Genomic DNA, 12,618 nt, shown 5'->3' with positions numbered 1-12,618 from the left:
ATCAATCACAATAGCATACAATATGGAATCCTCGGCAAGAGATAACACAAAATTTTTTTACTGAGATTCACTTGATTCCCGGTAAGCTAGTCCTTATTATGGTGATACACCCACCTGATGGATCATAAGCTAATTGGCAATTTGAAGCCAAACCCTCAGTGGGTGTCGCACATCCATTCATAAGATGGGGATCCTCCAAGCTACGAGCAATCCACTAAAGTAGTCAATTGCGATCTCCCGTTGGGAAGGCTCAAGAACCCCTCACAAATCACTTGGTGAGCCTCGAAACAATCTCCAATGATGAGCTCAACACCTCTGTTGCTCTAAGCCATCTAAGGTGTTAGGAAACACCTAAAAGTAACAAAAAAATCCGCAGCCAACTCAAGGATCAAGTACCACTAGATGCAACTCTCAATGCAATACATTTAAATCTCACTCAATCTCACTAGGATGAACAATCAAGAAAGAAAATGAGTGGAGGGGATGTTCTCTAGCTCAAAGTATGCCTCAAGTATTCACAAGTGCAAGAGAGAGCTCCCCAAAACTGGCCACCTTCTATTTATAATGTTTCACTCAACACCTAGCCGTTAGGTGCTAAGTTAGGGGCGTCGAACGCTCCGACGCCTCATCGTCGGACATGGTTCAACGTTCGACGCTCACCTGCTGTGCATGTTAGATCACTGCCATGTGTCTCTCTTTGAATATGACCCGAGACACGTTGATCGCCAATGGTCTCTTAAGAACTACTGGAGCACGTGTCGGAAACGTCGGACGCTAGGCGTCGAACGCGCCACTTCACACAAACGCTACTTAGAGAGGTTTGAAAAAATCCGAGCTTGCACTGGACGCGTCCGATAGTGTGGTATCAGACGACTACAAGAAATAAATCTTTACATGATGGTTTACTGGTGACATTCTAAAAAACCATCATAGAATTCTATTATTTATGACGATTCATTCATTAGGTGATATATCTATGATGGCTTGTTCGGACACTCCGACGCACACTCCTATTTGCGTTTTACCGCGCTGAACGCGTCGGACGCGGGCTCAGCGTCCAATACTGTTTGACCCAGCGTCCAACGAGTAAAACATTCGCACGACTTTGCCACCTCTTCAACTCGGCCTCCGGCGCAATAGAAATATATGCAATTTAGAGCATCTCCAAGAGCTTGGCTAAAATTAGTAGTCAAATTCTAATATTTAGCCATTTTGTAAAATAGACAACTTCTTAAAAAAGAAGAGGTCCACAACAGCCTTGCTATCAGATAGCTAGTGTCAGTGGTTGGCTATATATGGCCAACGAAAATCAAGGAATAACAAACTTTCTATTTTACAAAACCAAATAGCACATCTGTTGGAACCTATTTTTCTACTATACAAGTTCTAAAAAGCCTTCATAATAAGAATAGCAAAGCTGTTGGAGTTGCTCTTATTTTCTCAAAAGCACCAAATCCCACCGGAGGGAAAGAGAAACCCAAATCCCCTCTCTACCCCTCAAGCTCTACCTCCTTCCTAAATATGCTAATACCACCAAGCGTATACCATCATTGTGCATATGTGTTAGCATTTCATAAATATTTTTTTCAAAGAAGTTAAGTTAGCACTTACTAGATCCTAATGCATATGCTCAAGATGTAAACCTAGAAGCACTTGAACTGAGAGATAACCGTAATTTTCCCTCTTGATAGTCGGCTATCTATCCTAAGTCCACCCAATTACTTCTCTACTCATTTTAGACCGGTAAAAGCAAAAAAATTAAATAAAAAATAGCTCACCACATTATTGGTAGTTTGGTCTATAGTATTAAAAACAGGCAAACTTTTTGCTAGTTCTCTATAGTATCCATACTATATTTTTATAGCTAAATAAAGGAAAAAAAGAGAGAACGGGCCGATAGGTCAAATTATTCCGGGCTGGGCCAGCGCCAAGTGACGACCTCAGAAGCCCGGCCCACCCTTTCTCGCTTTCCACCGTCGCTCGTCCTGCGGCCCATCCGTTCACCAGAGTCCGCCGGAGCAGCGAGGCGAAGGCGACCGCGCCCCGCGGCGGCTGCCGCCGCCTCCATGGCTGTCCGCCCGCGGCCCCACCAGCCGGCGCCGCCTTCGCCTCCGGCCTCGATTGCGGAAGCAACCACGGGTACCTAGTTTACTCCTGCCTGCCTCTCTCCCTCCCTCCGTTCCCTTTCGTCTAGTGACTGGAGAAACGACGTTTCAGTTCTTGCATTCTACTAGTACAGTGCAAGATTTCAGGCTTCAGGGAAAAGCCTTCTGAAAAACTCTGGAATCTGTTCCATTCCTCCATGTGCTCTTGACCGAATCCCCGTGTGTAGTAGTACAATCATTTGTCCGCTGTTAGGTTTCTTTTTTTCCTGATGTCCTTTGCTAGTTTGATGCCAGCAGCCCGCCGTGCAGTCGCAATCTGAATCTGCTGCCGACACTTTGACTAGCGTCCTGCGCGCTGCGGCTGATCTCCAGGCATGGCATCGCTGCTGCATCCGCGAAAATTCCTCTTCTTGAAAAAAAAAAAAAATCGCTTGGCTAGTTGACTCATTCCAAAGGCGGACAAATCAACCAATCAGCTGCTTCTGGGCACATTCTCGAAGCGAAAGGACTGATTCTGCCACGTGGGTTCGCTCCCCGTCGCACTCCACGGCTCCACCACAGCCTCGATCTGCCTAAAGTCATGGTCAGCTCTCGCATTTCAAGCCTGTATAAGTAATCTCCCTCACTTACCTATGAAGGTTCCTTTCGCTCCAGGCAGGGACAGGAATAGTCATTGCAGCACTGGCTGGTGAAGCTCTATTGAGATCGAGGGGAGAAAAGAAAGCAGCTCGCCGTCGCCCGGCTGGAGAAGTTCCTTGCGGCCGTTGCCGGCGTTGAGGAGGGGGAAGCCTGACACCGAGGTGTGCACGGTATGTTTACCTCCAGTACCGGTTGTTTTATTTCCATGACTCCTGAGTTTAGAGGAGATCTATGTGCGAGAAATCCTTCAATTTGTTTCGGGTTGGCACATGGCTTTCTGTAGGTAGTGTTGCTGTGAATAATTGGTCTGCATGAAGTTACCTTTCTGGATTACTGGTTACTGGACTGGGGTGATAATGATATACATGGGTTATGTTTTGTTTTGAGCAAATTCGTAGAACACCATGTATATGGCGATATGTGAGGCAGAACACTTGTGTTGGTAGTACTCTTTTGCACAAATTAAGCCACATGGATGTGTTCATACTAGCACAAAGGCATGATTCCAAGCGGGTACACACAGGGACACTGAAATGGCCTGAGGCTGCTGCCATCGCACATCGAAAGGATGGAAACCTACTGGATGCTTTCTTTGTCTTTCTCACATAGAAAGAGGGGGGGGGGGGGGGGGGAGGGCAGCTCCATGGTGCTGAAGACTAGGGATGAAAACGGATCGGATACGGACGGATATCACTGATATCATATTTGTTTTCATATTTCTGGTCGGATTCGGATTCGAATACGGATAATGTCAATCATGTCGGATAAGATATGATTGGATGTCGACATCATAAATATACGATTTAAGTATTCGGATACGGATACGGTATCGGATGTTGGATATTCGGACTCGGATACGGACAGATCTGGACCCCTCTAAACGAATTCGGTCTCGAATACGGTCGGAAAATATCCGTACCGTTTTCATCCCTACTGAAGACCAACGTCTGCAGCTTGCTGTGTGAACTTGCAGTGAACTCTGGACATGTGAACTTGAATAGGCCAATAAAAGGTATTTTTGGTCTTTGTTTTGGGTGAATTTAGAAAGAGTTTGTCTTGGATTATCTGACCTATAGTTAGGCATATTTCTGTGAGCTTGTGCTGTTCACTTGACGTTTTTTTCCCAATTATTTTGGGGGTTATGCAAATGAGCAAATCTGTATCTTAACATGGGGAATTGATTGGATTGAGCCATAGTGTTTGAACAATGATAGTCCAACATCCATCCTTATCCTCTCCTCCTAGTTGCATGCTTCAGCACAGCAGGTACAACCATGGATACCGACATCCCTGTTGTACTCGTAAGCATCTCCATCAACCTTTTTTTTTCCTTCATGATGTGTGTGCTAAATATTTTTGTGTTCAGATGCTTCATTCACACTGTATTGACTGAATCTGTGCACTCTACTCCAACATGATATTTGTCCTCCTTCCAATGTGGCAGTTCAGTTCTAAGCCACCTCGATGCTAGTTTGTAAACTTGCTCCGATGGAGGGTGCTAAAATATGTGGCTCTGTGTTACTATAAATGTCCATGACAATGTTTTATTTTTGCTGCAGAAGAATACAAACATGTGGCTTTGTGTAATAATTTTGTTCTACATACCCGGTTTTGTGAGATTTGCTATTTTTTCTATAAAAATAAGTTTAGAACAACTGATTCCACAGCCGATGACTAATTCCTTTAGTCTTGAGCTTCTATTCTCGGATCAGTAGGCTAGACAATCTTTCTTGTTCACCAGATGAATTGTTAAAAAAGATGACCCATAGAGATAATAAAGTGCCAAAAACAACTGTTAAACAAATTAAATGTGCTATTTACAGAAGATCTGAGTAAATTAATTTTATCCTGCCTAACAACATATTTCAAAAAAAGTCTTACTAATGTTACTGATAATTTCAGTTTTTATTTATATAATTTTTTTTGTCAATCACAGGTGCTAAGCATTGCGGCAAATGTGCTTTGGTATACACCACAACTTGCAGTAAATAAGATTATGACTGGAAATCTCACACAGTGCCATGATAAGATAAAGCATGAAGCTGACATCAATGGCAACATTAAGATTTTTACAGAAGTTGAGATTGAAAGAATTACTAGAAACTTTAGCACTCTTATCGGAAAAGGTGGCTTTGGAGAAGTTTATATGGGAATCCTTGACGATGACAATGAGCCTGTAGCAGTGAAGAAATATATCAATGAAGATTTGAGAGAAGTGTTTATGGAAGAAGTACGTATCCATAGTAAAATTAGCCACAAGAATGTGGTGAAGCTCATAGGCTATTGCATTGAGGAACATACTCTCATGATTGTAATGGAGTATATGTCCAAAGGAAATCTCAATGACATACTCCACCACAGTGAAATTTTGATCCCTTTAGATGTAAGATTGGGTATTGCTATTGGATGTGCAGAGGCATTAAGCTACATGCATTCAATGCATTTATCATTTGGAAACCTTGTCTGTCATGGTGATGTTAAACCTGCCAACATACTTCTAGATGACAATTTGACAGCAAAATTAACGGATTTTGGAGTTTCAAGGCTTCTGGTTGGTGGCATCACTCGGTACACTACGACTGTAAAAGGAAGTATAGAGTACATGGATCCTATATATCTTCAAGAGGGATGTCTTACTCCAAGGAGTGATGTTTATAGCTTTGGATTAGTTCTCTGTGAACTAATAGCTAGAAAAAGGGTAAGAAAAGGTGACATTAACCTGATCGGATATGTCAACAAAGGCTCTGCAAATGGTAAAGGGTTTAGAGAAATATTTGATTCTGCAATAGCAAATGAGAACAACATGAAGATTCTTAAAGAAATGAAGAAATTGGCAACTGAATGCCTATCACTGAGCATTTATAGGCGTCCTCAGATGATTGATGTGGTCAAACGCCTTCGGATATTTAGAAAAGAATTAAAGGACAGACATGAAAATTATTCAGAATCAATTTTGGCATCACACCATTCATGGCGCAAAAACAACAAGCAAGAGATGATCATGCCCACCTATAATTCTAAGATGCAGATTAGGAAGAGTTTGGGCTCTTTCAGGAGGAACCTTAGCAATTCTAAGATTCAGTCAGAACCCAGCAATGTGAGAATTTTCACACAGGAGGAGCTAAAAGAAGTCACACATAATTACTCGTATCGACTCAGCGGAGGTACTTCAGGTCAAGTTTACAAAGGAACACTTGAGGACAATGCAGTGGTAGCAGTGAGAATATTTTCTGAAGTACTAGAGGGCTTTGAAGAAGCGTTTATCAATGGTGGGATGATCCTGTCTCAAATATTCCATAGGAACATCATCAAACTTTTGGGATATTGCTCTGATTGCCCGGCTTTCGTGTATGAGTATGCTGCTAAAGGTAGTCTATCTGATGTTCTGGACGGGCATGAACACTTTCCACTAGATTTACGTACGAAGATTGCAGTAAAAATTGCAGAAGCATTAGAATACCTCCATTCCTCAGGAGCTGGTATTATCAGACACGGTTATGTTGTACCATCCAAGATACTTCTAGATGATAATTTCATGCCAAAGCTCACTGGCTTTTCATGGGCAAGGAAGTTTATCAAGGAGAGTAACATTATTGCCAGCGATGCAATTACTAGTCATCAGCTTCCATCAAGCGGGTTCTACAATGACCCAATTCACGATCACTGTGTGTCACTAAAAGTGAGAACCGATGTGTACCAGTTTGGTGTCCTTCTCTTGACGCTTATTAGTAGGAAGAACTTTGTATTTTACGCCGATCATGATGACCTCATTTCACAATTCCGCACAGCTTGCCTGACAGATGGCAGTGGAAGGGCATTTTTTGATGATGATATTGCAGCTCATAGTGAAGATATTTTTCTTCTTGAAGAGATTGGGAGGCTATCGCTGAAGTGTATTTGCGAGGAAATAGATCAGAGACCAACAATGAAAGAAGTGGCAGAACACCTTCGAATAATTACCAGATCTTGGAAGAAGTGCTCTTCAGAGCGAACTACACTGGTATCTAAAACTGTTTCTACATCTCATATCGCCAGAGCTGAAGGCACTAAATCTAACAGGCCACTTGATTAAGATATTAGAGATTGACCATAAGCAATCGTGTACATACTGTGAATGATGTGTTGTATTGTATCGTTATCAGCAATCTTGCATGCGCGGCAATTTGATTTGCAATTATTGCATCAGAACTTGCAATATGATGTAATCTGCTCCTCATTTTGTCTAGCACATGATGTAATCTGAATTTGTTTTTTTTTGTCTATCTGAATTTGTTTCTGCTAACAGATGTAGGTACTTTATGTAATTATGTTCATGTTCAGTTTTGGTAGCGCCGTTTCCTTTAACATGTTTATAAGTATGTCTTTTTTTTAACCCTTCCTTAGCATTGTCTTTCGCACGCATCTGGTAGTATCAAAACTACCAAGACTATCATATCACTGCCTCGGTTCATTGAAAATTGTTCGATTTAATACCTACAGATTTCTAAATTCCTAAGTGCCCCTGTTCTCTATTTAACGGAGAGATTTAAGCCACAATGTTGTGCCATTCTTTTAGGCCTTGTTTAGATCCAAAAACTTTTTGGATTTTGATACTGTAGCACTTTTGTTTTTATTAGACAAACATTGTTCAATTATGGAGTAACTAGATTTAAAAGATTTGTATCGTGATTTACAGGTAAACTGTGCATTAATTATCTTTTTTATCTATATTTAATGTTCAATGCAATTGCCGCAAGATTCGATGTGATAGAGAATTTTGTAAAGTTTTGGATTTTTGGGTGCATCTAAACAAGGCCTTTGTTTGTTTGTTAGCGTGGGAAGCATTTTTTCTGGAGAGAGAATAGATGAGCAAGTTTCTTATTGGAGAAGGATTCACAGTTGTTTCATGAATCAGTTACAGTGTTATACGTCCTTTGATGCAAATCCATCTGCAGTCAGTGATGGACTGCTGGTGGCCTACATTACAACAGATTTTCCAAGCATCACTGTACAGTTAGTTAGACCTTGTTTAGATACACCCAAAACTTTAACATCACATCAAATCTTGCGGCATATGCATAGAACATTAAATATAGATAAAAAAGATAACTAATTGTACAGTTTATCTGTAAATCACGAGACGAATCTTTTAAGCCTAGTTGCTCCATAATTGGATAATGTTTGTCAAATAAAAACGAAATTGCTACAGTGTCAAAATCCAAAAAGTTTTTGGATCTAAACAAGACCTTACATACTCAACTGAACTACTTAAACAGGATTTTCTATTGATTAAGTATCTCAAAATTAGTCTGTGCGGAGCACACGGGTTGATGGACTAGTTAATATAATTGGTAGTCCATTTACATCATCTTAATTGTTGCATTAGATCCACGAATCAAGATCTATATTAGCTATGTTCTGAATCTGCCAGCCATTAGTATTTTACTCTCACAGTAAATAAGCGAGACATGGCTTGCACTCGGATCAGGGCCAATGGTCTGGTAGCAGTCGGAACTCAGACATTACTACTTAGAGCAACTCCAATGGGCCTCCGCCTCCATCCTAAATTTTAGGAGTTTGAGAACTCCAGTGGGCCTTCTACTTGGGCTCTCATTTTAGGAGAGCTCCCAAATTCTAGTTGGAGGCCCCAGCAACCGGAGCTTCCTATCCTCTCCCCTCCCCGACGCCCCCGACGCCAGCGCGCGCCCCCGACGCTCCCGACGCCACCGCGCGCCCCCGACGCCCCCGACGCCACCGCGCCACCGCGCCCCCGACGCCACCACGGCCACCGCGCCGCCCTTCCACCGCCTTCTCCCCTCCATGCGAGCCCTCACGCCGCCGGCGAACCCTAGCACCGCCGGCCAACCCTAGCGCAAGCTCGTGTCCCTGCGTCGTCCTCCCGGCTCCATCTCCGATCTCGCGCGCAGACTCCCCTGGCCGCCCTAGCACCGCCCTGCCGTGCACCTCCCCTGGCCGCGCACCTCCCCTCGCCAGTCAGGTGAGGACAACAAGAACCAGACTCCAGTGCACCTTATTCTAATTCTTGGTTGTTCTAATTTTTGTTTGTTCGCCTCTTCATACTTGTTGCAGTTTCTGTCAATGAAGTGGAGGCCCTCTATGAGCTCTACAAGAAGATAAGCTATTCCATAATCAAAGATGGCCTAATTCACAAGGTACTGCCAACTGCCTGCGTCAAACACTTTTGCCTGCCACCATGTGATTCTGAATATCTAGAACTGCGTACCATTGAATATGAGGAGTTCCAACTTGCTCTCTTCAGGAGCAGCAACAAGAAGAATCTTTTCGCCGATCGGGTCAGTTCCATGCTCCTTCAAATAGCAGCAGTTATCTGTAGGATCCTTTTTGTTTAATTTTGAGACTGTGATATGCATAATTCCAGGAGTATGTACCAATTGATTCTTTCTGGCCTGCAAACTTTATCAGTAGTTAGTTTTAGAATTATCTTGTGTTTCCTGTCTTAGAATTATCTTGTGTTTCCTGTCTCTCAAACTGTAAATTATGTTCATATATGTGAGAGTGAGACTTCTTTGTTCTATAATATGCACAGATATTTTCAGGAGGATTCTCCGGTGTCGCCTATGGACGGTAGCGCGTCATCAGGAGGATTCTCCGGAGGCGGGCTGCCTCCCCGTCCGACGGTGTCTACCATGCGACGTCGTCCGTTCGTCGCGCCGCATTCCTGTCCTGCCACATTGTCTTCTCTCGATGCCAACCTACCTCGTCGCCAAGAACTTCCTTCCCCCGGCAGCGACGATAGCGGCAGCAGGATGCCTTCTCCTAGCGGTGGCCGCAGTGGTGGCAGGATGCCTTTTCCGAGCGGCGGCTTACCTCGTCGGCTCCCCAACGCCCCACCTACACGTCCTCGCGCGTTGAGCTTCACAGAGCCTCACGCCGCCACCTGGGACGCCGGCAGAATCACAACATCACCAGCAGAAGTCTACCAGGTCGCCGGCGACGACTTTAGCCCCAACCATTGGACGCCTGATTACACGGTGAGTTGAGCTAATTGATCAATGTTTGTCCTCACAATAATTGATCAACCCTTCATATCCAGGGAATTTGCGGGAATTACATCTTCAAAGAAAAACAAACCATTTGGCTCAAAAAACATGACATGCAGATCAGCTCCATGTCCATGTCAGAGCGGGAGCAGTAGAACAGGACAAGGGATGAATTCAGCAAGCAAATTCCCATCGACATGCTTTGAGTGTATTGCCTCCATGCTTAGCACAACCAAGTCCAAGTTCCACTCATCAGCGACTTCCCCGATGATAGCTGTTGGTTTCTGCCCTTCCCCAAGACGCTCCATCAATTTAAACTCCGAAAATCCGCCTGCACAGAAGCAATGGATATCCACATTGCAGTAAGAAACAGCACAAGAGGTGAGTGTGATGAGTCAAATGGCACCACAAAACCTTCTGAGAGATGCCATCTAATGCTTGACATTTGAGTATCATGATCTGGGACAGACTCCTTTGGTTTGTCGTCAATAACTGCAATTAACATATTTAGAAATTAGAATACTACCATACAATAGTTCTAATCTCTAAGGAAGAATAAATGTGAAATACCTGAAGCACATAAGGCAACATTTCAGATTGAGAACTTACCAACTACAGTAATGTCAGTAATACCTGAAGCACATAAGGCAACTAATCAGACTTGCAGTGCAGTTTGCAAGTAGCAGACTTGCAGTGTTAGGTTAGGTGTATTTCTTCTCTACCTTGCAGTAGCAGACTTGCAGTGCAGTTTGCAAGTCAGACTGTTGATTCTTTTCTGATTTTATATCATGCTTTACACTTGAGTGGATGCATGTTTACATTGTCTTTTGGAAATTGACATATCTGTTGGACCTATCTGGCTGTTGATTACTCATATTTTTGTATATTTATTTGCAGCAACCAAGGGCTTCAAGTGCACCAGGAAGTGGATATTTCACAAACATTTTGACACAGGAAGTGGATGATGATTTAGAATTGTCGAGGCAGCAAGAAGTGCGGGAGGATGCCACTCCAAGTACTGGCTGCAAATCAAAGCGAGGCAGCAACTACACTAATCTTGAAGATATCCAACTTTGCAAATCTTGGATTCATATCAGCAATGACCCTATCATAGGGAATCAGCAGCCAGGAAAAACTTATTGGGAGAGGATCGCAAATGATTTTCACATGAACAGGAACTTTGAGTCCGATAGGACTCCCAATTCACTCGAGCATCGCTTTGGGATCATATTAAAGGAGTGTATGAAATTCCAAGGCTACTACGAGGAGGTCGAGCGTTGTCATCCAAGCGGCATTCCATACCAAGAGCATGTAAGTGATCTTGCACTTGGTTCATCCCATATCTTGTCCTTCCTATATATCTAATCATGCACTTGATATTTGTTGCAGCTGCTGGAAGCCCACGCAAGGTATGCCAGAAAAGCGAATGGCAAAAATTGTCAATTCGAACAGTGTTGGCTCACGTTGAGGCACACTCAGAAGTTCGAATCAACACTTGAAGCCAACAAGAAGCCGGCCAAGTCCAGAGAGCTCAACCTTTCGGTAGGAATTGAACAAGAGAACGATGAGTCAAGCGCCCAAGGCCAAGAGACCTCTTCAATCCCTTCTGCCAAGAAAGCCCGACCTCCGGGTAGAAAGCAATCCAAAGAGAAGCTGAAAAAGAATGAAGGAGATGACGACTACAAGGATATGATGCAAAATTTATTGGTAATGAAGACCGAGGAACATATGATGAAGAAAGAAAGGTGGGAGAAGGATATGATGCTTGAGCAGCGCAAGCTTAAGATGGAGGAGGAGTGGCTGCAGTGGGAGCAGGAGCAAAAAATTATGTTTTGTGATGTCACAACAATGGATGATGATCAAAGGGCATACGTGAAGGCAAAGAGAGCAAACATTGTGAAGGCAATGAGTGCTAGTGTAGGCGAGACGGCTAGTGATGAGAGTGCAGTGTAGGTTTGGTGAGAGTGGAGTCACTTATGTTAAATTATGTCTGCCTCTGTATTTATCTATATTTCTCATAGTACTTTATCTTAGTCAAACTGAGAATGATGTATGTATCTTGCATCCTACAATTAATTTGGTTCTTTCATCCTACAATTACTCCATGTTTAACTGAGAATGATGTGCTGGGACTGGAATGAATTATTTGGATCAGGGATCTGTTGCCTCTGATTAGCATGGCAGTGTTCCTCTTTGTTTGTTGGTTGTAGTCAGAGCTGAGTTTTATTGTTTCTATTTGTTTTTCAACAGACCCTAGCTTTATTGTTAAATCTGTGAAATCTGTAAGGCAGATTTCTAAGAAGTGTTGTATGCCTCTCCTAGTTTTATTGTTAAACCTGTGAAGAATCCAAGATGACATCCCTATTATGGAGATTTGCCATACTGTAGGTATGTTCTTGTGATCTTGTCTGAGATCATTTATGGTGGGTGAAAGGTCCTAATATGGCTAGAGGGGGGGTGAATAGCCTATTTAAAAATTCTACAAACTCACTAGAGCAAAAGGTTAGTAAATAACAAAGCGAAGCTTTTTGCTCTAGCTCTAAAGGGGTGTTTGCAAGCCACCTACCCAACAATTCTAGTTGCTAAGATCTCTATGCACACAAGAACTAAGTCTCTACAAGTTACACTAGAGAACTAAGCTACACAAGTCAAAGTAAGCAACTAAACTAATTACACTAGTTTGCGGTAAGTAAAGATAAGATGAGATATTTATACCGCCGTGTAGGGGATGAACCAATCACCAATATAAACAATCAAGCACCGGGAGAATGCCAATCAAACACAATTGAGACACCGATTTTTCTCCTGAGGTTCACGTGCTTGCCGGCACGCTACGTCCCCGTTGTGTCGACCAACACTTGGTGGTTCGGTGG

The 12,618-nt window shown here is 43.0% G+C and overlaps 3 protein-coding genes across 6 annotated transcripts; 2 read left to right on the top strand and 1 right to left on the bottom strand.

Annotated features, from left to right (window-relative positions):
* Positions 2,009–7,102, top strand: LOC8061721 (serine/threonine-protein kinase PBL13). 4 transcript variants are annotated; one of them, XM_021461524.1, is made up of 4 exons: positions 2,009–2,139; positions 2,389–2,688; positions 2,760–2,914; positions 4,681–7,102. In XM_021461524.1, exon 4 carries the CDS (start codon positions 4,741–4,743, stop codon positions 6,814–6,816), a length of 2,076 nt encoding a protein of 691 aa, XP_021317199.1. In that variant the 5' UTR covers positions 2,009–2,139; positions 2,389–2,688; positions 2,760–2,914; positions 4,681–4,740; the 3' UTR covers positions 6,817–7,102. The 4 variants fall into 4 exon arrangements, with proteins under 4 accessions (XP_021317199.1, XP_021317201.1, XP_021317200.1 ...); XM_021461526.1 differs by having other exon boundaries at positions 2,017–2,688; positions 2,760–2,905; XM_021461525.1 differs by having other exon boundaries at positions 2,018–2,688; positions 2,764–2,914.
* Positions 9,866–10,558, bottom strand: LOC8058621. Its single transcript, XM_002449652.2, has 4 exons — positions 10,543–10,558; positions 10,355–10,378; positions 10,160–10,237; positions 9,866–10,076 (listed from the first exon to the last, which is right to left on the bottom strand). The coding sequence occupies exons 1-4, from the start codon at positions 10,556–10,558 to the stop codon at positions 9,883–9,885; spliced, it is 312 nt and encodes a 103-aa protein (XP_002449697.2). The 3' UTR covers positions 9,866–9,882.
* On the top strand, positions 10,646–11,831 carry LOC8061720. Its single transcript, XM_002450920.2, has 2 exons — positions 10,646–11,056; positions 11,135–11,831. Exons 1-2 carry the CDS (start codon positions 10,913–10,915, stop codon positions 11,696–11,698), a joined length of 708 nt encoding a protein of 235 aa, XP_002450965.2. The 5' UTR covers positions 10,646–10,912; the 3' UTR covers positions 11,699–11,831.

The sequence above is a fragment of the Sorghum bicolor genome, chromosome 5, assembly GCF_000003195.3.
Source record: "Sorghum bicolor cultivar BTx623 chromosome 5, Sorghum_bicolor_NCBIv3, whole genome shotgun sequence".
NCBI lineage: Eukaryota > Viridiplantae > Streptophyta > Magnoliopsida > Poales > Poaceae > Sorghum > Sorghum bicolor.
Note: the sequence above shows the minus strand (reverse complement) of the source record. Positions and strands in the feature narration are given on the sequence as shown.